This window comes from Protopterus annectens, chromosome 11.part0 (assembly GCF_019279795.1).
Source record: "Protopterus annectens isolate FY-2018-M chromosome 11.part0, PAN1.0, whole genome shotgun sequence".
Classification (NCBI taxonomy): domain Eukaryota; kingdom Metazoa; phylum Chordata; order Ceratodontiformes; family Protopteridae; genus Protopterus; species Protopterus annectens.
The window spans coordinates 980,342,349-980,367,797 of NC_056745.1; the positions used below are offsets into that span (position 1 = coordinate 980,342,349).

The following is a 25,449-nucleotide window of genomic DNA, read 5'->3' on the forward strand; positions in this document are numbered from 1 at the left end:
AGTGCACACACTGCACCCATCACACACAATTCAAAACAGACATGTAGACCCACATATGCTGAGGCACTTAAATGTAACTTTTTAAACCCCAAAGACCTCCTAGACAAAGTACACTAACAAATACCCTCAGAAGCCTTGAATGCAGTCTTTCAAAGTAACATCCACATCAACGCATACAGCCACATCTTGTGGAGCTTCTACTTCTAAGCCCTTAAAGGCAAGCCACCACACAATCCAACATTTTGGTCATGGTGCGACACACTGATGTCCCTCTCACCAGGTTGAATAAAGAGAAAGGCAAGGTCACTTGCTTATCAGAGGCTAGGATTCACCACATTACGCTTGCATTCAGGTCATTGGACCACAAGTACCAGCATGACTCAGTTGTAGTCCATGCGGGTGTAAATGACCTAAGACATACCTCCCTAGACTATATGAAGAGAGACCTCATGGAGCTCTTGGAATATGTGTCCTAGGTTAGTATGAGAATAGCATTGAGTGGCATTTTACCTTCTCCTAGGATGATGCCACAGTACGAACAAAAGATGAATTACTTTAATAATTGGCTTAGTTTCTGGTGACATTCTAAGGGGATACAATATTTGTCAGCATGGAAGGAGATGGTCAACAGACTACGCTGCTTTGCCAGGGATGGTCTGCACCTCTCCCCTCTAGGCTTTTGAATATTAGCTAAAACACTGTCTTCCCTCATAGTGCCTTTTTTAGGGAATGCCATACTGAAAGTACTTCCAATATAACAAATCAAAACCAAGAAAATCTAAAGGTGTTATTGCACAGTGCTAAGAGTCTAAACAAAAAAAACTCCAATCCGTAGAAGCTCTCTCCACCGTAGAGAATACTGACATTTGTGCACTCATTGAGACATGGTTTAAAGCTGCGGAGAGCACACCGACAGTGAAAGGTTATAATTCCTTCCACACATTTAGACCGGCTACTACACAGACAGAGACCAAAGGTGGAGGTGTCTTGATTTACATCAAAAATAAATGTACCTCAAGGATGGTCAAACAAGACAATGCACTTGAGCTACTCCATGTTCAAATCACTGTAGGCAAAATCCAGTAATATTTCCTTGCGAGCTATAGGTCCCCTGTATGACACAGAAAACCCATACCATGTATTTAAACTTATTAGAAACACTCACCGTCCAACCCAACACTATATTCATGAGTAACTTTAATTAACCCACTATTAACTGGGAATCTTATACAACACCAAATACACAGACACAGGGATTCTTGGATTTTGTAAACATAAACTCTCTGGACCAGATTGTCAATACACCAACCAGGAGTGCAACCATACTGGATTTCGACCTCACTAATATGAGAGAGTGCTATGTCTTCCCTGGTGAGGTCAGACCACACAATGGTCTCTTTTGAAGTAAAAATAAAACCTGGACCCCCAGCTAATCCTGGAATATTCAGGAACTACTCTAAGGCTAACTTCATGCTATTAAGTGATAACCTGGCAAAAGTTCAAGCCCCCCCCCCCCCAAACCATGAGAACACTCCTGCCTATGCAGAACTGTTCACAGAAACCCTACACAAGCATGTTAATAGCTGCATAGAGACAGCTGTACCCACCAGGAAGAAGTACAGAACTAACTCAAAAAACAAGCCACCCTGGTAGAATCACAACATCAGTAGTCTGTATAACAGAAGGAAGAAGATCATGGCAAAAATTATGAGGTACAGCAGTCAGCAGGTTAAAAGCACTCTCATCAAACTGAAACAACTCGGAGGACAAATAAAGTGTAACAAAGCCAAATGTGTGATAAATTTGCCCTCCCGGGGCAAGGAGAACAAGATATTCTTTAGCTATGTCCGCAGCCTCAAAGGCAATGCACAATTGTGTGCAGAGCTCGTTGTAAATGGAGCCACTTATCCAGAACCAGACGATATAGCAAACATACTGGCCGACAAATTCAGCTCCATCTTTACCCCTCTCTCCCCCTCAGCCTTCCACCAGGAAATACCATCAAATATAATTCCCCCTGCTATCACTAGGGAGCAGGTTCTTAATGCTCTCTCTAAGACCAAGAATATTGCATCAGTGGGCCCAGGCACTATCCCAGGATGTCTTCTTAATAGCATGAAACATGACCTTATCAGGCTGTCTGAAATTGCTGTTTAACTGTGGCATCCAAACAGCCTTCATGCCTAATGAATGGAGAACAGCAACAGTCATCTCTCTACACAAAGGTGGGCCATCTACAAACCCTGGAAACTGTAGACCATAAGTCTCACTAGTCTTACATGCAAAGCCATGGAAAGAATTATCACGGAAATGATCAGTCACTGGACCCAACCCAGTTTGGTTTCATCAAGGGCAGGTCGTACCTATTCAGCCTGGTGGACTTCTTTGAGAAGGTCACCAAAGTAATGGATAGGAAATGGATATAATAATGAAAGCAAAGCAAAATGTTCCACACCGCCTACCTTGACCTAGCCAAGGCATTTAACACAGTACCCCACTAGGGCATTGTTGACAAACTCAAGAGGTTAGGTACAAACCTGTATGTCACCTGTTGGATAGCCAGTTGGCTCACAGACAGGACCCAGGAAGTTAAATTTGGGGAGTCCACCTCTACAAAGAGGCAAGTCACAAATGGAGTCCCTCAGGGATCAGTTGTTAGACCACTCCTTTTTGGCATTTATTTCTCTGAAGTCAAGGCCAGTGTCAGTGGTCTCTGGCTGACTAAATTTGCAGATTAGTAGCTGTCATTGAATCCCACACAAACACAAATTTATTTATTTGACATTTGTTTACTGGGGTGGTCTGACTGGGTCTACAGAACCCATTTTCGGCAGAGGCCCGGGGAGAAAAGCTCCACATACAGAACAATAAAGAATACAGTAAAATCCAATACAGTACAAATCACATTAGAAATACTATACAAAATAAGTTGAAAGAACATACTATGTTACACAATGTTACTAATATATATATTATATATATGTATGCATGTGTGTATATATATATATATATATATATATATATATATATATATATATATATATATATATATATATACCCCTTTCCCCACTCCCCTAATCTATGCCTCCAAATCTAGTTACTTCTCTTTTTTTTTCATAGTAAGAGGATAAAATATAAGGGCTTTACTCTGTCTTGCTCATACCCACTTTTGTGTTTAGTATAATTGTTTTTTATTTAGTTTAACTTTTAACTTTTAGTATAATGTCTATAGTTTATAATTATAATACTATATTTTTCTTTTAACCAATTCTACCTCTGTACTGTTATTATACATGTCTTTGTTATATATTGTTAACTTTGTCACTGTTCATGCTTGGAGCTTTTCTCCCCGGGCCTCTATTGAAAATTGACATATATCCAGTTAGACTAGCCTGGTCAACAAATGTAAAATAAATAATATATATATATATATATATATATATATATATATATATATACATAATACACATCTAGATGATTTTATAGAGTTAAAAACAGTATAGACAATAATAGTCACTCTCACTATACATGATGTAGTGTCCAAAAATAAATAAAATAGTGTCTAGGTAGTGCAATGTGTGACATTGATTGCTATAGTACATGACCCCCAAAAAAATAAATAGAATGTTAGTTTCAGTTAGGAAAATAGTAACCAGAAAGTTAGTGATACAGAAAGATAGTGAGAGAGTTAAAAAGAATAGAAGCAATACAGCCTGAGCAGTAGCTTAAGGATATGGTATGGAAACAGAGAAGGAGTTAGGAGATCCTTAGGATCTTGCAGTCTGTGAGGGACCGAAATGTGATAGAAGAGGAGGATGAGGCTAGTGTGGAAGAAGAGGAAGTGCTGAGCATCAGGCAGGCTTTATGCAGGAGTAGAGCCAGGACTTGTTGAGATGATTTTTAAAGACGCTTTGAACTGGGTTAGGCCAGGCATATACCTGGTAGCTCGAGATAGTGAATTCCAAAGTATAGAGGCAGAGTATGAATACAGAGAGTTGCCTGGTTTTCTTGTGTTTTTTTGAGATAGCTAAGAGATTTTTGTCTTCTGATCATAGGGATCGATTTGGTGTTTAAGGTGTGACTAGATTGGCTAGTGCAGGGCAGGCAGTAGGCTTGAATATAAGGTTGTGCAGTGTGGATAGCTGAGTAAAGGCAAGTTGGTTTGGGGAGTTCAAGCCAATTTAATTCTAAGAGTGGTTTACAGTGGTGTGTGAGATATTTAGAGTTTGTGGCAAACTTAGCAACTTTGTTATAGCACTGTTCCATCTTGCTTGTAGCAGAAGTTTGTAAGTTAGTTAGGATAGGGGCACCATAAAGAAAGGAGGGAAGTAAAAATGTTTTTGTAAGGGTAGTTTTGGTTGCTGCAGTAAGAAATATTTGTTTCTATATAAGAATTCCAGCTTTTGATGAGTTTTCTTTATATTTTGCTGTATATGGGGGTCGAATGAAAGTTTATTGTCAATGATAACTCGTAGAAGTTTGGTTTCCTGCACTATTTCTGTGACAGTGTTGTCAGATGCAAGGATGCTAAAATGGTCAGTGACAGGGGAGGTGTTCTTGGGATGAAAGAGTACTAGTTTTGTCTTATTTGGATTAAGAAATAGTTGGGCATTTCTTAGCCAGGATTTGACTGCAGTAAAGGACTGTTGAGTTTCTGAAAGTAGTTCTGGTAGTGATTGAGTAGTACAGATTATGGTGGAATCATCAACATACTGAATGAAGGGTCCCAGGGTAAGAGACAGTGTGAAGGTTGTTTGTGAAAATGTTGGAGTAGGGGTCCTAGGATGGAGCCTTGAGGGACTCCAGTAGGGTTGTGGAGAAAGGCTGAGAGTTCATTGGACCATTTCACTGCTTGTTTACAATCCTTGAGGTAGCTCTGAAACCGTTTTACTGTGTTATGTGAGAAGCCTAAGTTAGACAGTGTGTTTAATAGTAAGGGTTGAGACACTGTGTAAAAGGCCTTCGAGAGATCAAGGAATACTGAGGCTGTATAGCATCCTGCATCTCTGGCCTTGTTTACAGTGTCTGTAAAAGATAATAGGGCTATAGCTGTGCTGTGGCTAGGTCGGAAGCCATGTTGGGTTTTGGTTAAAAGATTGTTTTGCAATAGATATTGCATTACCTGCTGATGGATACCCCTCTCGAGAATTTTGGATGTGGGTGACAAGATGGATATAGGACGGAAATTGGATAGGTCAGAGGAGTTGCCCCCTTTGTGGATGGGGGTGATGTGAAATTTTGATGTGGTAGGTACCTCTGATTCAGATAAAGACCTATTTATAAGGATATTGATTGGGTAGGTGATTGAATTAGCAGCCAGTTTGAGGTAGTGTGGGGGAAGATTGTCAGCTGAGATAGAGAAGAGTTTAGTTTGTGTAGCAGTTTTTTAATGGTGCCAGTAGGTATGGGCTGAAGTGAGAATGGGGTCTGTATGACATTTTGTTGAGTAGGGGGGTTATTAATGACAGGGTTAGAAGTAGTTAATGGTCTGAGGTTGGTGTCTGAATAGGTTGAAGGGTGGGGAAGTCCGGCATTAGGGGTGTTAATAAGTAGGTCTGATATTGATTTTATGAAGTGGTTGTTATAGTTTTCGGCTGTTTGTGATGGAGGGGTATAAGGTGATAGGGTGTGACATCTGTTTGTTCCAGGGTTAAGTAGAGAAGATATAGAGTGGCAACATTTATTGGGGTTGATTTTTTGTTGGAGTTGAAGCTGGGAATAATATGACGTATCTCTGTTGATTAGTTTTGTCACTTTGTTACACGGTGTTTTGAAATTAACATGATTTTGTTCATTTTTACAAATGTTCTCCAGGAAGGGCTGACGCAGACAAACAACTGGTGTCAGAGCCGTGGACTAAAACTAAATGCCAAGAAATGCATAATGGTATCCTTCAGGAAGTCATCCACCCCTGTTAACTATCATATTGACAACACACACCCGTTAGAGTTGACCCAGTAGTCAGGGACTTAGGCACACACATAAACAGTAATTTAACTTTTAACCATCACGTTTCTACAGTATTCAGTAAATCATGCTCTCTTGCGCAACTTATAAACAAAGGTATGGGATCTAGGTCCAAGGAAGTCATAGTTCCACTGCATTCGCCATTCATCAGACCTATCATTGAGTACAATGCCCCCTTTGGTATGTACCTAACCAAGTATATCCAACAAATAGAGTGTTTGCAGATGTTCCTCACTAAAAGAATACAGGGCGCAAGTAAAATATCCTATGCAGCCCACCTCAAGGCCCTATGCCTGTATTCTGTCTCCTACAGGCTGTTGAAGGGAGATCTATGCCTGGCATACAGGGCATTGTCAGACACTATTCTGATGGACCTCCTGCATATCAGCAAAACATACAGCACCAGAATTGCCCATTCTAAAGACTTAAACCTTCCCTGTGATATAGATAGAACCTGCTGGAGAGGCAGGTATGCATCCCAGAGACTTCCCTGTTTCTGGAACAGGCTCCTCATGCATGTCAAACAGTGTTCCTCCATAACCCAATTCAAGTCAATTGTATAGTTGGACGGGGTAGAGGAAATTCATCCTACGCTTGGCACCTATGTCTCTAATGAACACAGGCAACCTGTAAATGGTTCATCACCCAGGCTCCTGCTTGTAAATGTTTCATCACCCAAGCCCCTTCTTACACTTATCAAGGGTACCAGAACTTGTCAGAGATATGCATGTCTAGGCTAAAAAATGCCGTTGTGGTTATTAGCCTTGTAAACACCTGTGAACCTATGAATAAGTAAATAAAAATAAATAAGTACAAAAGGCCACAATATTACTAAGTGGTCTGAGTTCACATTTTAGCATTAGCTTAATATTTCCAGCTAGAGAATCTAGAAGCAGACATAAATACGCTAGCTTGCTTGTATTCCAAATAGAAGTGTGTCAGAAAATAGAGTTATGTTTTATTTGCATATTATTTTCTACATACCCATTTCTGTTTCACACACAGGATCATCCTGATCTGCGAGACCACTCCTTCACAGTTGGCATGAAACTAGAGGCAGTCGATCCAAGGGAACCTTTTAATATCTGCCCTGCAACTGTAACTAAGGTAAGGTGCAAACAGTTGCTTTTCCTTTATACTGTACTTCTTTGTAAAAACTAATTGTAAGCCAAATTAAGAAGACTACATAATTTTTCATAGTTGCGTGACTGTTAGAAGTCAGTTTTATGTGATGATCGATTTCCACCAGCCCAATATTAGTTGAGATATTAGAAATTTGAGTCCCAGTGATTGTTACTACATGTATCTTTACATATCTGTGATTGAAGAAGTTTTTGAAGTACATCTGCTTTCTTCTGTTACTCCTTCAGTAAACAGATGCCTGTATAGTAAGTCCTTTAAAAAAGCAATCTGCTTTAACCAGAGCCTAACTGTATTTTTAATTAAGCAACTTACCTGTATTCTGTGACACAGACTATGTATCCTGATGCTGTACTGCCATGGATGGATGTCACCAAGCCATGAGATACTCTTTGAAGTCGTGTCTGATTTTTCTTTAGTTATTCAGCCCAGAACTTAATTTTCTGTCTCCAGTGAATGAAATAACTGCTGATTGACTTTACCATTTCGTGAAGGGCATCTAATGGTTTAAGAGTTGTAAGCAAAAATGCTTATGCATTCCTGATATTCTTCTGTTCTCATGCAAGTCTGAATAAAAAGCTCCTTATTAACACTAAGTCTGTGCAACAGGAATTACATCACATTTATTGGTACTATTTTATTTGTTTTTGTAGCTTACAAAAGTGATATACTACAAAAGCTGACTTTGCCTGTGCAAGAAGTGGGACTGTGCTTGACAGGAAGTTTTGTTCCTTGTACAGCTTTTCAATTTGAACCATTACCAATTACATACCCGGTCTTGGTACTTTGGTATTGCTTCCTATGAAACAGAAACACACAAGAAATTTATCAGCTCTGTAATGTGTATGATTACTACAAGAATCCTCTTGTAAAGTGATGGCACTTGAAAATTGTTACATTTTGTTTGAAAATGTAACGGGAGAATTGTAGACACATGCCAGTTTTGACCCAACACCTGCACAGCTAACTGCTGAGAATGTTGGACATGTCCTGCTGTGAAGTGATAGTTTCATAGTTTAGTACTAGGCTATCTGCCCTGGGGCATTTGTAAGCCTAGCCATAGTGTTGTGGCTTTCGCCACCCCATGAAATGGTACAAAAATGCACAGAATAGATTTAGAATACTGTGCCTCTGTCTAGTAGTGACACAGTGAAGGTCCCCTTATATAATAGAATTAGTTTACTGTGCCCCTGTCTAGTAGTGACACAGATGTGACCCCTGGGGTAAACTTACAATCTCCCATCCACTCATCAAGATTTCTCTTGAAGAGAGTCAGTGAGGGGCTCTGCCTAACATGAACTGGGATCTTGTTCCAGAGCATGGGAAGCCTCTGGGTTATGAATCTATCCCTCCAGCATGTCCTATTCATACTTGTGCCGAGGTTTAAGTCTTTAGCTCTCGTGGTTCTGATGGATTTGGATTTTTTGAGGTGGAGCATGTCCATCAGTTCCTGATTGGACATGGCCTTGTACGTCAGGCAGAGATCACCTCTGAGCAGGCGGTATGCTACTGAATAGAGCTGGAGTTTCTTTAGTCTGGCAGAATAAGACATATGTTGGAGACCCTTGATCCTCTTGGTGAGGTACTTTTGTGGTCTCTCCAGCTGTTGCAAATGCCGGGTGAGGTACATACCAAATGGGGCATCGTACTCAATCATGGGTCTGATGAGGGAGGAGTATAGGGGTACAATGACATCCTTGGATCTGGATGTGAATCCCTTCATGATAAGGTGTGCAAGGTAGAATGTCTTTCTAACCACTTTGGCAACGTGGGTGTCAAATGAGAGGTCGCTGTCAACTTGGGTCCCTAGGTCTCTGATTACTTTTTCCGTACTCAGTGGGTTGCTGTCTATGTGATAATTTGTGGGTACTTTGTTTTTCCCAAAGGGGATGACTATACATTTTTTGGCATTTAGTTTAAGGCCATAACTCCGGCACCAGTTGTCCGTTTCTGTGAGGTCTTTTTGTAGGATGTATGTGTCCACTGGTGTGTTGACTACGGCGCCTAGTTTGCAGTCATCTGTGAACTTTGTCAGCCACAACCCTCCCATGTTTGCTTTAACATCTGAGAAATAAATGACGAACAAGAGGGGTCCCAGGACAGATCCCTGTGGGACACCACTTGTGACTGGCTTTGAGTCTGACATTTCTCCAGCGATTTTAACTTTATGGGTTCTGTCCTTTAGCCAGTTTGCAACCCATCTAGTGACATAAGGGTTTACATTTAAGCTGTTGAGCTCATCTATGATGCCTGAGTGGGGTATTGTGTCGAAGGCCTTAGCCAAGTCCAGGTAGGCTGTATGGACTGCTTTGCCCTTGTCACTGGCTCTAGTGACTGTTTTGAAAAAGTCAACCAGGTTCAAAAGGCAGGATCTGTCCTTTACAAAGCCGAACTGGGTGGGGTCAAGTGTCTGTAGGTCCCCAATGTCTCCGTTTATGAGTTCCATAATGATTCTTTCCATAGCTTTGCAGACCAGGCTGGTTAAGCTTACGGGGCGGTAGTTCCCAGGGTCTGTAGAGGTACCCCCTTTGTGGAGTGGGACCACTGTTGCTGTTCGCCAGTGTTCAGGTACATATCCTGTAGTAAGGCTAAGGTTAAATAGCATTTTTATGTGCGGGTTTAGCTCTTCTTGGAGTTCACGTAGCACGCAACCAGGGATACCGTCAGGTCCCATTGATGCTGTGTTTTTAGCTTTGCTGAGGGCGGCTCTCACCTGGACATCTGAGATGACAGGGAGATTACATTCAGCTGGGATAAGTATTTCTTCTTTTAGGGGTGAGGGAGGGGAGAAATTTGCACTGAACCTGTCAGCCAGAATGTTGGCAATATCTGTGGGTTCAGTGTATTTTTTGTTGTTGTGAACTAACTCTGAGCATATCTGAGGGTTTCCGCCCAGGTTTCTAACATAGCTGAAGAAGGCTTTGTGGTTATCTTTAGTGTCCTTAGCGATTTTTCTCTCAAAGTTGGCCTTGGATGTTTTTATGAGAGAACGTAGTTTTCTGCTAGTGTTGATCAGAGATGTCTTCTCTTTATGGGATTTTGCTCTGTCATGCAGTAGCTTCCTTCTTTTGTTATACAATTTGTTAATGGCTGAGGTCCACCAGACAGGACGCTTGCCTTTGGTGGAGAGGGACTTGGATTTATTTGGGATTGCATGATCCATGCATTCTTGGAGATATCCATAGAAAGCATTTGTGAAGGATTCAGCATTGTGGGATGTGGTATCCACTGGCCCAGTGGGCTTAAAGGATACCATCTCAGTCTTAAGAAGAGTGAAGTCTGCTTTTGAGAAGTTTTTCACTGTGGTCTTTTGTGCTGGGGGTGGAGGTGGGATATGTATATCCAGGGTGATTAGTTTGTGGTCAGATCTCACTAGTGAGGGGTATACCTCCGGTGTGGAGCATTTTGTCCCCATGTTTGTGATGATCAGGTCTAGTATATTATCTCCCCTAGTGGGAGAGGTGACTAGTTGTTCCAGTGCATTTGAATTTATGAATTCCAGGAACCTTTGGGCTAGGGTGTTAGGGCTAGAATAATGTACCCAATCTATGTTAGGGTAGTTGAAGTCTCCCAGTATGATGGTATTTTGTGATACATTCATATCCTCTAATGTCTTCAGGAAGGCTGAGTGGGGTTCCTGAGATTGGGAGGGTGGTCTGTAACATGCTACCAGTTGTATAGCAGTTTTGCCTATGGTTAGTTGCACCTGTATGGTCTCCGATGCTTCTTGTGTTGCTACTAACCTGGAGGTGTGGGTGTCCTTGATGAATATGGACACTCCCCCTGCCTTTGCGGTTCGGCTTGGGTTTTGGGGCCGAAAAGCATGATACGAGGTATAGCCTGGTAGCGCTGGGGTGCTCTCAGGAGCCTTGAACCAAGTTTCAGTTACTGCACAGACGTCGATGTTCTCCATACTGAGGAGTGCATCGAGTGCCTGCATCTTGAGATTTAGACTTCTGGCGTTGAGCAGCATTACCCTTAGTTTTTTTTCCATTTTTGTTTTCTAAGGAGGTGGGTTTGTCTTTTGAGCCTTGCCTAAAAAAGGCACTATGGGGGTGGCAAGAGCCTAAGCCAATATCCGGAAGCCCAGTGGTGACAGGTGCAAGCCGTCCCTTGCGAAGCAGCGTGGCTTGTCCAACATGTCATCCCAGGCAGACAGACATTGGATCCCCTTAGAATGACACCAGTACTTGAGCCAATTATTAAAGCTGATCATCTTGTCTTTGTATTGTGGCATCATTCTTGGTGAGGGCAAGATGCTGCTCAGGGTCAGGGTCATACCAGCCTGGGCTACATAATCAGAGTTTTCATGTAGTCCAGGGAGGTACGTCTCAGGTCATTCACGCCAGCATGGACAATGACGGAGTCATATTTGTACTTGCTTTGGAGTGACCTGAGTGCGTGTGTTATGTGCCGGATCCTAGCTCCCGATAGGCAGCTCACAGTCACCCTCCCCTTGTTCAGCCTGGTAAGCGGGACATCAGTGTGTCTGACTATAGAGTCACTTATTACTAGTGTATCAGGCATGGTGTTTGGCCTTAAGGGCTGTGATTGATTGACACACTGATTTATTGAAGTATGTGTTGCATGTGTTTTGTTTTGAGGTGGTGGATTTTTGGATGTCTGCTTTGGGAGCCTCTGTTGTTTTGGTAAGTTTTTTATTAGAGCCTCCGAGTATGTCTTTGTGTTTTTATGTGTTTGGTTTGCAGTTGTGGTAGGTCTTTGTGGGACTGGGTTTGTTGTGTGTGTGGTTACCATCTCCTCCTGTCTGGAGGAGTTGAGAGAGGTCAGCCTCCAGTTTGGCTATATAGTTGCATCTCTCACATGTATTTGTGTTTGTTGGGAGGAGGAGAGGGCTGTCTGTGTACATGAGACAATTGTAGCATTGTCTCAAGATACCCAGATTAACCAGCTGAACTGGAGAGGACGCCAGTAATCTACCACTTGACATGCTAGAACAGTATAAGGGAGTGCTGTGCCTTTAAGGGAAGTGGATATTCACAGGGGTGGTAGGTGGATGTAGTGCTTACTTAGTATGAGAGTGCTTACTTAGTAGAGAAGTTTTGAGAACAAGTGCTAGGCTTATAATATAGCGAGTAGTCTGATTATACTAAGAGTAGAGCTTCCTTAAGGGAAAATTTGAAGAGCAGACTTGGCGGAGCTAGAAGAAGTTTAACCGGCTATGCGCAAAGCTGTGCAAACACGGATTTTAAACAGGGAACTTCAAAAGAGCTAGAAATGGTCCAAAACAACCAATTACTACAGCTCTTGTGCTGAGGTCACTTCCTACAGCGACAGGTAGGCTGCTCAAGGCTCCCCACTCCCACTGGTGAGCAAAGAAACTTCCTTCTATCCAAGTAAGGTAATGGACAACACAGGAACTACACCACAGCCCAGAATACAGCAGAGCCTGTAAACTGGTCTAAACTAGTCTAGGAGAGGCGGGAAAACAAGGATTATTTTTTTGTTTTTTTTTGTTTTTAGATAGAAACACACAGAAAATGCAGAAACAGTAATAAATCAGTTACACAGGCTAGCACACTTTAGTGGGCAGCCTCAACAGTTAAATTAAACAAACAAACAAACAAACTTTCGATCAAATTCGACTAAAATGTAACTTTAAGTGCAGATGTTAAATAATGCAGCAAACAGCTTAAAAATACAGATTAAGCTTATTTAGGGTAAGCTAGAGAAGGTATTTCAAGTAAAAAAACAGCAAGATACTTAAATCGAGAAAGTAGTCGCTTTTCTGAGTTCTCTGTAGCTAGGACCACTCTGCAGGACCACGAGGAGCGTGTCTGAGTAGTATAGCCAGAAAAAAACGCCCAGAGGCGGATTTTAAACAGGGAACTTCAAAAGAGCTAGAAATGGTCCAAAACAACCAATTACTACAGCTCTTGTGCTGAGGTCACTTCCTACAAGGACAGGTAGGCTGCTCAAGGCTCCCCACTCCCACTGGTGAGCAAAGAAACTTCCTTCTATCCAAGTAAGGTGATGGACAACACAGGAACTACACCACAGCACAGAATACAGCAGAGCCTGTAAACTGGTCTAAACTAGTCGAGGAGAGGCGGGAAAACAAGGATTATTTTTTTGTTTTTTTTGTGGTGCTTATTGTTGTGGTCACTGCTGTCTTCAATGGAGAGTATTTTTCTATGGCATCAGTTAATTCCGGTCACTGTACCACTTGTTAAATACTAACTGGCTGACATAACAGATCAGCAAATACAAGTGGTTAACAGGAGTGAGTTGATGAGTGCTAAGTGCACTAAAAAAATTATTAGGCTGGAAAAAATACACCTAATTTGAAAAAAAAAAAAAAGAATAGTCTGTAAAACAAACACCCACACACATTTGGATAAGTATAGGAAGAGTAAATGGCTAGGACTCTACTAAGTCCATACTTTTCTGTTTCACCAAGTAGGGAAAAATATAGCAGCAAAACCTCTGTGGAGGCTGTTGAAATAAGTAAGATAATACAATAAACACAGTAAAATCTAATATGTGGATTGGAAAATGTGTACTAGAATAACATCTGAGCATGTATAATAGGATATATTTGAGATCAATAGGATATATTTGAGATCACCACAACAAAAAGTAACAGGCAGCCAGACCTTGCACACAAAAGATAGACACCATTAGCAATTGTACAGGACAAGCACTAAACAAAACTACTACTGATGGGCAGTACACAACAGCCTCATTTAAAAGTGCAAAACAGATCCCAGAAGCTCAACTGGCTGCAAAAATAACTAAGGTTTCAATACATAACGCAAGTAAAATCCTGTTGTGCTAATATAAAAGCAGCAAAGTGAATATCAAGCAGTAAATCCTACCACTGCACCATACCAGCAAAAAAATAAGCATATATAAAACAGTTTCATCACTCCAGATCATCAAAGTCATTCAAAAGAACAGCCCCAAAGTGAACCATAACAGCTTTACATAGTGAGCTATGCTATAGATACACTTTTGCATCATGTCAGCCTCCCTGGCAGGCATTACCCTAGCAATATGCTTCTTCTGCTGGTGTCACGAGTTACAGTTTGTTGGTGGTAGTATGTCAGGCTGTATAGACACCTTCAGATGGTCCAGTTTATTGTGCTCGCATTATATGAAAGTAAACAATTCATAGATTCATAGGTGTGTACTTTGCCAATGGCCCTGGAGCCTTTACAAGCCTAGCCCATAGGATTACCCTGGCATCGTGCCACCCGACCTTAGTTCCTAGTGCCTCTATCAAGTAGAGCCACTGGAGTGATCCCTGGGGTGAATTTTCTATTTCCCATCTACTCATCAAGATTTCTTTTGAAGAGGGCCAGTGAGGTGCTCTGCTTGACATGTATGGGAAGTCTATTCCATAGCACGGGCAGTCTCTAGGTTATGAACCTGTCCCTCCAGAATATTCTGTTGATTGTGGTAATGAGGTTGAAGTCTCTAAAGCGTGTGGTCCGGAGGAATTGGGATTTCTTTAGATGCAGCATTTCCAACAGAGCTGGGTCAGACATGGCTTTGTAAGTCAAGCAGAGATCGCCTCTAAGTAGGCGATATGAGACAGAGAATAGTTGGAGTTTTTTGAGTCTGTCCATGTAGGACAAGTGTTTAAGGCTTAGGATCCTCTTTGTGAGGTACTTTTGTGGCCTCTCCATTTGTTGCAGGTGTCTAGTGAGGTACATGCCAAATTGGGGCACTGTACTCTATGATTGGCCTAATGAGGGAAGAGTAGAGGGAGACAATGACCTCTTTCTTCCTGGATGCAAAACCCTTAGTAATGAGATGTGCCACATAGAAGGACTTTCTGACCACAGTGGCAATGTGGTGGTCATGAGAGGTTGCTGTCAACCTGTCTCTTATAACGCCTTCTGTGTTTAGTGGGCTACCATCAATGTGGTAATTCAAGGAAACTGGGTTTTTCCCAAGGGGGATGACGACATATTTTTTGGCATTGAGCTGAAGGCCATGGTTCTGACACCAGTCGTTGGTCTCATTGAGGCCTTTCTGTAGGAAGTCAACATCACTTGGGGAGTTAATAATAGCTCCCAACTTGCAATCGTCTGCGAACTGTGTCAGCCAGAGTCCCTTCCTGTTGGTCTGGACTTTTGAGAAGTAGATATCAAACAGGAGAGGACCCAGGGCTGAACCCTGTGGGACTCCACTAGTGACTGGAGAGCAGTCTGACTTGGAGTCAGCTACTTTCACACTGTGGGTTCTGTCTGTGAGCCAGTTTGCAACCCACCTAGTGATATAGGGGTTGATGCCTAGCTTAGTTAGTTTTTCTATGATTCCTGAGTGGGGAATGGTATCAAAGGCCGTGGCCAGATCAAGGTAGGCTGTATGAACCACCTTCCCTTCATCCACAGCTCTGGTGACTAACTCAAAGAAGTTGACCAAGTTGAGCAGGCATGTTCTACCCTTCACAAAACCAAACTGTGTAGGATCCAGAGTTTGTAGATTCCCTATATCCTTGTTTATTAGGTCCATGATAATGCATTCCATAGCTTTGCATATCAGACTCGTCAGGCTAATGGGGCGATAATTCCCAGGGTCTGTAGTTGTTCCTCCTTTTTGGCGAGGGATGACTGTAGCAGTGCGCCATTCGATAGGGACAAAGCCTGAGGTGAGGCTGTAATTGAACAGGGCACACAGGTGAGGTGCCAATTCACTCTGCAGTTCATGTAGAACACAGCCAGGGATATTGTCAGGTCCCATAGAAGCTGTATTCTTGGCCTTCGACAGTGCTGTTTTAACCTGTGCAGCAGTAATACTGGGTGCCTGGTAATTTACTGGTGTTGTGATCGGTCCTTCTGGGGGAGAGGGGTAAAGTCAGCACTGAATCTGTTGACCAGTATATTGACAATATCATGAAGCCTTACAGTATATGATATGCTCATCGACCTCAACCAGTAGTGTCATCACCCCCCATACTGTTGTAAGCTCATGGCAGTGAGATTGCACACACACACACACACACATACAGATCAGAAATGTATAGGGTGGATGGCAGGTTGTGTTTTTGAATTCTCATGTACCTTACCAACAAGGCTGAACAATGGATAAATTAATCTGATTCCTACAAGTCATGCATAACCCAAGTTGCTCAAGAATGTGTTTATGATGCCAGCCATTTCACCTTCAGTACAGCAAGATTTGCAGTCATTCACAGCATAAGCTGCATACCATGCATGTACAGCAAATAAATCTGTAGGAACCATGCCTGTCTGCGGCACAAAGTAGTGCTCAATTCTACAGTTGGAGTGTGAGTGTCTGTTACTATTAGCAAAGTCTGACAAGTCCATTAACAGCACAAATGTGAAACGTTTTATGGTCACTCCAAGATGACAAAGCACAGTGCAGCTGTGTAAGGTACCATAGGTAAATAAGTTCTTCCTTACTAAGCCACCTGTCCCTGCTGCATTATGTAGCACTACCATGCTACACAACTCTTCCTCTTCCCAAGTCATGGGGGTGCATAGTATACATAGTGGAGTTTTATGCACTGCTGTGGACAATGATGTGCTTATGAGGCCATAAGAAGGCTGAAACATGCATGTCTACAGCTAGTGGGGTTTAGCTTTATTGGCCTGAATTTGTCCATAACTGACTTGAAAAGGAAAAAAAAAAGTCCTGGGCATTCAGAACTTCCATATAGCTGAAACACCTGATGTCCTTAATATGTCATTTTCATATATCCTATTTTACCTTTAATACACAAGGTTTTAAGGAATCACACAGTGGAAAATCTAGCTTGGCTGTTTGTTTTTTTTTAGATTTTACTGATTGTTTTTTTCTGTGTGATGTTGTTAGTCATTGTTTTAGTCTGTATGTATATACTATCAATACATGCTGGAGCAAGTTTGGCAATGCGCTTCTTAGATTTTTTAAAGGGTGCTGGAATAATTTGCTAATACTGTGTAAAATTTAGGATGATGATGCACTAGTTATAAAAATAATGTTTAGTAATGTTTAACTTGTTTATTGCACAACTGAATACCATGCATATGTATTTTTACATGTGGTATAAATTTGTAAATAAACTTGATTGCTTAAACAAATCACAAATTCAGGCCATCTGCATGAGTGGATAAAATGTCAAGCCACACATCAAATGGGAAATATGAGTATTCCTGACTTACAGATCTGATGTTGTCTCTTCTAAACCATTTCAACCTATGAGTTATTGTATCTGATTATGATTCAATGCTGGCAATGTCAGAATCTTCAGTCGTGTAGCTCTGTGTCCCCTACCCGTAACTCCCTGCTTTAACTGACAGTCTTCAAATCTCATTTCCCGCCATTGCTGACAGACCATGGGCCAAGAGCTCCTGTGGATAAGTGCTTTTTGCTTCTTATTTTTGTTTTTCATATTGCCTCCTCTACATTTTTCAGTAATATTTCTATTAGTTAGTAGTCTTCTGTAGTTCTGGTAGGTTAACGTTGGGTTTTTAGTGTGCTAGCCTTTTAGTGTTTGTTTAAACTCAATCAACTGAATAAGGTCTAGAACAACAAACTAAACTTAGACAACTGAATAAGATTCCAGAGCAATAAACTTACCTCAAACAACTGAATAAAAGATTAGGTTGTTGCTCTAGAAAGAGTTTAATTTGTTGTTCTTGAATCTTAGTCAGTTTTGAGTTTAGTTTGTTCTGAAATCTTATTTAGTTGTTTGAGTTTAGCTGAGTGTTTTGGATGCTTTTTTGTTTTATTTGGGTTGTTTTGCTTTTTTTATTTTGTAAGGTGTTTAAGTATAGGTTATTTCAGAGAAAAAAAGAGAGTTTTTTTATATTATTTTCCCTTGATGTTAACTTTTCAGATAGTTTCCACTATATAATACATAAACTTTGGGGTTCAAAAACTGCATCACATACAGACCCAAGTTGCCCCTACAGGATACTCCTGACAAGTACATCTGTTGCTTTGGTGCAGCGCACCTATATATCGATTATCAGGCCTACTCTGTGTTCTGTGCCAGAGCACTGGCAGGTAAGATGGCCAAGCTAATTTTGAAAAGCCTTCACTGGCCCTTCACCACTTCTAACTCTCTGCTACCTACTAAAAAGAAAGAAAGGAGGGAAAAAGAAAAGAAAAAGGCTCTGCCAGGCCCAAAACTAAAGATAGGGAGGAGCACTTATATTCTTCATCTTCCACTGAGGGCCAGCTGGACCCAAAGGTTCACTAGGCTTTGGCTTCTCTGTGTTATGCTCTTTCCAGACCTTCCTTGTCTCCTTGGCATTGATTGCCTGTCATTATGATCCTGGAATCAGAGTCATCTAATTTGCTCATGCTTAGTATGCCTATCTCCTTCCTCTCCAAGGATCCTTCTTGTGCTTCAGGCAGGGTCCACTCCCCCTTTTGTGCTGTATTACCACAGCTTAATTTTCTCCAGAACCTTGTCCTTTTCCTACTCAGATTTGAGCTTCACCCTTCTGGATCCAAAACTGGGATCCAATTACCAAGAAAATCTCATAGTCATCTTCCATTATATTCTGAACTCTGGCCATGTCCCAGCCGGGTGCAACTCAGAGCCAAGGGATCAGGGTCAGTGCTTCATGGTCAGGGTTGACCATTGGTTTTGGTGATGTCCCTTCTCCTGGGTACGTCAGCAGTAGTTTCAGGAAGGATCCTCTCTTTTTCAAAGATAGGAATGTACGGCAGCTATTTCAGATCCATCCCAATCCCTCCCTCCTTCTGCTTCCTTGGCTATACATCAGCTTGCCCTGGGATATCCTGAGTCATTGGGGTTTGAGGCCTTTCTACCTTCAGGATCCCCTACCTCTTCTGTGTCTCCTCCCACTTTCCCCCCTCAGGGAGGTTCATGGGAAGATTAAGTACAAGAGGAAGCGCTTGACTTCTCTGAGGAGTCCCCCACTGAGGATACCAACCTCGATGGCAGGATCCACTGAAACCCCTTCCTCAGATGAGTTTTTTTTTTCTTGAGGCTTTTGGAATGGGTCCATGCACTTCCTGGGTTTTCCCCCTCCAGATGCCCTTATGGACCTGGTATCTCAGTGGACCTTGCGAGAACTGACATGGTAGAACCTATTCCCAGAAAACCTGAAAAATTTTTGGTTTCCCCTATATATAGACCTCATTGGAGTAGAGATCTGTCTGTGGATGTCATTGTGGTTGCAACTGCTAACAAGAAGGAGGATACCTTGGTCCATCTGCCCAACAAGAAGTCTCTGGCTTTGGCACATCTGAGAAGGAGCTCATGTGCTTCAACCACATTCACCTTGCATGCACTGAATTATCTTGTCTATTTCACGAGAGTTTAGAGACTTTATTTCAAACATATCAAAGTTTTTGACAACTCAGTATCCCCTGAACTCTCAGAAGGCCCTGGAGGCTCATTTGTCAATGATGCAGTCTATAGCTAATGTTTCCTTGAGGCTTTTGTTCAATGTGGTTGAAGGAATGTCCCATGATGTAGGCATCAGTATTGCTATACTCTTGGAAAGCCTGGATGCGCTTATGTAAATTTGCAGACTGTTTCAAGGTGTCCTTTATCAATGTGCTGTTTGGTGGTTCCTCACTTATTGGCCCAAAAGTCAAAGAAATACTGACTTAAGAGCGAGTCAGATGGAAAGATGCTTTCTGTCACTGTGATACACTTCTCCACCCTTTCAGCGTACTTTTTCAAGGACCCAGAAGGGAGATTAGTGCCTTTTTTTGCAAGTTGCAGCAAGCTTTACAGGATGCTACTAGTGACAGTTCCCACCCAAGGTAAAGGGACAACTATAATAGATGCCACTCATGGGGCAGAGATGGTCTGCAGAACCAGGGCTTCTATGTGGCATTCTCCAGGAGGCCCTTCTGGCACCCCTGAAAGGTTGCCTGGCTGCCGCACTCTGAAGGTAGTTGTGGACATCTGGCTGTCCACCCAAAAGCTTGTGAAGCCATCATGTCAGATGCATGGGTGTTGAGAATCATATCCACAACCTGCACTTTGTAGTTTGGACATTAGCATGATTCATAAAATCAATTTGTGGTAATGTTAGACCACATGTGCTGGACTTTCCCGACAGCCATTGTGGACATATAGTGCACTGTAAACATTTGGTGCACAGCAGAAGCCATGACGTGTAATGGAATCTGCAAGCTATGTTACCTAGTGATGCAGAGTGTCAAAATAAGGACCTTGCAGTCAACAATGCGATCTGTGTCAATGTAATCTAAAGACAAAACATGCAGTGCGTATAGATGTAACATCAAGTACTTGGTGAGTGTACCATTTCCGCAACATAAGTACAGATTCTGTATAGCTGTAAAACAGATTGCAAACATGTATAAGTTGAGGAGCAACCCATGTGGTACATAGGTGGTTAGAAATGTATACATACCCCATGCTGCATACCATCCAGTAAGATGTGCTAAATACTGTGATGGATATCCATTTGGGTGAGTTACTGCTTTGCTATGGAATTTCTTGTTTTTGGATTTCTTAGTACCACTGTTTGAGGTTAGAGTAGCTGAACCTTCATTTTTGTATTGTGCAAGAAAGTGATGACACACACAAAGATGTTTTCAGTTCAACGTTGATGTCAAAGAATAATCTTAAAGGTTTGTACCTGTTATGGGACAATTGCAGAGCAAGAGCTGTTTGCATAGTGTTCTATTTAGGTGGTCCAGTGCAGTACAAGCTCCCACAGGTGGGAACTGTGTTGTGTCAGTGTGTCTGCTGCCAGTATTTAGAACACACTACAATTTTCCTGTGGGCAGTATACCATCCAGTGGATTCTTCAGTGCAGCTGCATACTTAAACATTTAGGCTATAATAAATGATGTTAAGCAGATGTTTCTCAGCTGTATTCTGTTGAGCCAATTAGTTTTGATGGTTGATCAGGACTGTCGCTTTTTTTTTTTTTTTTGGTGTGTCTAGATGTTCATCGTGTTACCCTGCTGCAGTCATCTCACTTGGGTTATCCTGTCATCAGGCGGTCCCGCAGTCGGCCTGAGTTCCAAAGTCTTGGTCTGCCGTCGGTTGCTGTCGCTTCTTCCCTGACGTCAGTGCGCCAGAGGTATATAAGAGGCATACAACACCATTTTCTTCAGCCTTTCTTGCCGCGCAGTGCCCGAAGCAGAAGCAGTTCGCAAGTGCCGGTCGGCCGACACCTGAGATTTTCAAATCGAATTTCAGTCCGAAGTCTTCAAAGCTAAGTACCCCGTTGGGGAACCTTTTCTTGCCTCAGTCCGATGTCAGAAAAAGTTAATAATTGCATTTCTTGTGGGAAGCAAATACCTCATAAGGACTTCCATTCTTACTGTATACCTTGCCTAGGCCCAGACCACAACATCACTGGTTGTCGGTTTTGTGCTAGGTTCAATAAGCGAACTATAAAGCGTCACTTTGATTTCGCTCAAGACTACGGTAGGAAATTTAATTACACTATGCCATTGGAGCAACCGACAACCGGCGTGCATAAAAAACGCAAAGATAAGGACAGGCAGCCTAGATCCAAGCCAAACTCTGAGGCCTCTGCTGGGCCTGTCGCCGGTTCTCCGGTTTTCAGTGAGGTGCCTACACAGCCCCTGACGACCACAGAATTGGAGCCCCAGGCCGCTTCGGATTCTCAATCAGAGAGTTCTAGGCCGACGCAGCCATTTTCTTTAGGCCCTACCGACAACGTTGCAGAAGGAGAAGCCGGTGCTGTGGAAACACCTTCGGTTTCAGAAGGTGTCTTTAGACCGACTACTCTCACCATAAAATCTTATGCTAAGCTTAAGACTCCTTTAAAACCTAAAAAGACTGTACATCAGTCTCCAGTTCAAGGCCCCATGCCTAAGAAACAGATGCTTAAGATGGCTGAAGATTTGATTACTCTGATCAGGGGTTCCCAACCCCCTCCAGACAAAAGGCCAAGACAAGAGGAGGATTATACCTCCTCTGATCAGGTTTCTATTTCCTCAGACTCCTCTGAGGAACAGGATTACACCTTTCCCCCTTATGAAGATTTTGATGCTGAAGACTCCATTCCCTTAGCATCTCCCCCTGAAGACTACTCCTTTGGGGAAACTTTACATACCATGAGGGAACATTTCCACTGGGAAGGTCAGGACTACTCTGACTCAAAGAAAAGGCTCCGAGAGTTCCTTTTACTTCCCCAGCACAGACCACTTGCTATCCCTCCAGTTTTAGACATTGTGGATGATGTTTACTTAGAATCTAGTCTAAATCCAGATTCTCTACCTCCTGCTCCAGCCAAACCAGATAGATATTATAGAGTGCCGGACTCACACAAATTCCTTTACAAAAGCCCTGTTGCTGACCCAGAAACAATCTCCCAGGGTCCCAAAGGGGCTAAGGCTTCTATGGCTAAAAATCCGGTGCCCTCTGAAAGGGACTCCAGAGCACTAGATAGGTGGGGGAAGAAGGTATACACCTCAGCTACTCTAGCTATGAGAGCACTAAATTGTCAATTTCACATGCTGAAATATCAGCAATTCCTAATGTCTCAATTAAAACAAAAGATGAGCACACATTCTCAACAGTCTGAATTCAAGGAAATGCAGGATCTGTTGCATGCAGCTGAACAGGTGGGCAAACATACTTTACAATGTGGATTTGATTCATTGGAAGCTTCCTGTAGAGCAGCTGTTACTGGGTCTGTCATACGTAGGCATGCTTGGTTAAAGGAACAAACCCTGCCTGACCGTGTTAAAGCAAAATTACTAGATGCACCTTTACAGCAGGATGTCCTTTTTGGTGTCAAAGCAGAAGAGGTTTTAAAGAAAATGGAGGATAAGGCAAAGTCTATGTAGACGGTCAAGGATTTCTTACAGGTACAACCCTCTCGCTTCAGCAGAAATTGGCCAACAAAAAATTGGTCCTTTCCAGCGTCTGACAGACCACAGAGGGGCAAATACAGACGCCCAAGGGGCAGAAGTCAAGCACAAATCCCTTACAAACCTCGCCAATGGGGCACTGCAACACAGAAGGGAGGAGAAGACAGACCCCAAACCACTAGAAGACAAACACAATGACTTAATCCTCAAACTGCCAAGCAAAACTCTCTTGGCAGCTCCCTTGGAAGGAAAATTAGCAATTTTTCAGACAACTGGCACATCATCACAAAGGACAAGTGGGTCATAGATATTGTCTCACAAGGATACAGATTCCATTTTCACACCTTGCCAAGGATAAAAGGAATGCCAAACCTGCCACCAAATCAATGGGCAGAGGCACAAAAACAAATTGCAGCTCTCATGGTCATGAGAGCTATTCAACTGGTAACTACACAGGAGCAAGGCCAAGGATTTTACTCAAGGCTCTTTCTAGTCCCCAGAAAGGACAATGCATGGAGACCCATTCTGGACCTTTCAAGTCTAAACACCTACTTGCAAGTACCCAAATTCAAGATGCTAACACTGCAGCAGCTTCTTCCCATGTTGGGCAAGAAGGCTTGCTAGTAACGTTGGACCTCAAGGAGGCATACCTTGCATGTCCCTATCAGACAAAATTGCAGAAGATACCTCCGTTTCATTGCAGGTTCAACCCATTACCAATTCTCTGCACTGCCCTTTGGCTTATCTACTGCGCCCAGGGTCTTCACAAAATGCCTGGCACCAGTAATTGCATACTGCAGACAAGAGGAATTCAAATATACCCATACCTGGACGACTGCCTCATCCAAGCAGAAAGCAAGGACATTCTCTTACAACATCTGGCGTTTGTCAAACACCTTCTAAGTTGCCTAGGGTACACAGTAAACGAAAAGAAATCAAAACTAGTGCCCTCACAGGACATAATATTCGTGGGTGCCAGCTTGAATACAACGGCCCAGATGGCTTATCTCACGCCAGACAAGCAACTACAACTAACTCAATACTTCAAAATAATGACAACAAAAACCCAACTCCCAGCAAGAAAAATTCTGCAGGCCTTGGGATTCATGGCATCTTGCATACTACTAATACCATTTGCAAAACTGCATATGAGGAAATTACAATGGTACCTGAAAAGCGTATGGACTCAACACAGCCACAGCTTGGAAACAATGATATCTCTCATTCCCTGCCTTCAACAGGAGTTTCTGTGGTGTCCACAGGTGTGTCACCTCAACAAGGGTCAGCCTTTTACCTTAGCCCCAGCCAGGCAAACTATGACAACAGATGCATTGGACTATGCCTGGGGAGCACACATGGCAGGACAGTGCGTTCAAGGCAAATGGACTACAGATCAAAGATATCTGCACATCAATCAAAAAGAAATGCTAGCTGTACAGAATGCTCTGACAGCTTTCAAGGACCTCTTACATCCAGGACAACTAATAATGACAGACAATACCACAGTAATGTGGTACATAAACAAGCAAGGGGGTACACACTCCTACCCTCTATGCAGGCAAGCAATGACCTTGTGGAACACAGCACTGACTTACCAAGTTCAATTACAAGCACAATTCCTGCCAGGAAGGAAAAACACGTTGGCAGACGACCTAAGCAGAAGCATCATGGATCCCCACGAGTGGAAACTGGATCCACAAGTATTTGCAATGATAACTCAGAAATGGGGACGCCCAGACATAGACCGGTTTGCCAACCCCCAAAACTACCAACTACAAAAATTTTGCACAAGGATATTCCCCCCACAAGCTTGGAAAGTGGACGCCCTCTCATTCAGTTGGAAAATGTTGACAGTATATGCCTTCCCTCCACTGCCCCTTCTAACAAAGGTGCTGCTGAAAGTCAGAATAGAGAGACCACAAATGATACTCATTGCCCCAGACTGGCCACGCCAGCACTGGTACCCACTATTAAGGAACATGGCCCACGGCCCACCATGGATTTTACCACAAATTCCTCATCTGCTCACACAGCAAGACAGTCAGATTCTACACAGCCAGCTCAAGACCTTAAATCTGGCTGCATGGCAGATCACCTAAACAACCAGCCAGCTCCTCTATCAAAAGCTGTTATGGATGTCATTCTGGAGGCCAGAAGGCCCAGCACCAGGAAAGCTTACTCAGACAAATGGAAAAGATTTTGCGCCTGGAACCAAGCTAAAGGCCAAAACCCCCTTGAGCCGGACATACCTCAGATTCTACAATATTTAACTGAGATGTTACATAAAGGACTTTCCTTTTCATCTATTAAAATCCACGCCTCAGCTATTTCAGCTCACTACAGCACAGATCCTCCCTTATTTTCACATCCACTTCTAAGACAGTACCTCAGAGGGGATAAAAACATAAGGCTTCCCAGGTGAGCACCAACGCCAACTTGGGACCTCAACTTTGTTCTGGAAAAGCTTACGCTGCCACCATTTGAGCCAGTTTTCTCAGCTGATTTAAAGTTTATATCATGGAAAACTGCCCTGCTGCTAGCAATTACTTCAGCCAGAAG

General features: G+C 42.5%; 1 protein-coding gene across 1 annotated transcript in view; it reads left to right on the forward strand.

Moving 5' to 3' along the window:
- The window catches only part of SFMBT2 (Scm like with four mbt domains 2), a 2,938,510-nt gene that overhangs the window by 1,858,339 nt on the left and 1,054,722 nt on the right, over positions 1–25,449 (forward strand). The window contains 1 exon segment of the mRNA XM_044088354.1: positions 6,973–7,074. Coding sequence (XP_043944289.1) covers positions 6,973–7,074 — 102 coding nt within the window.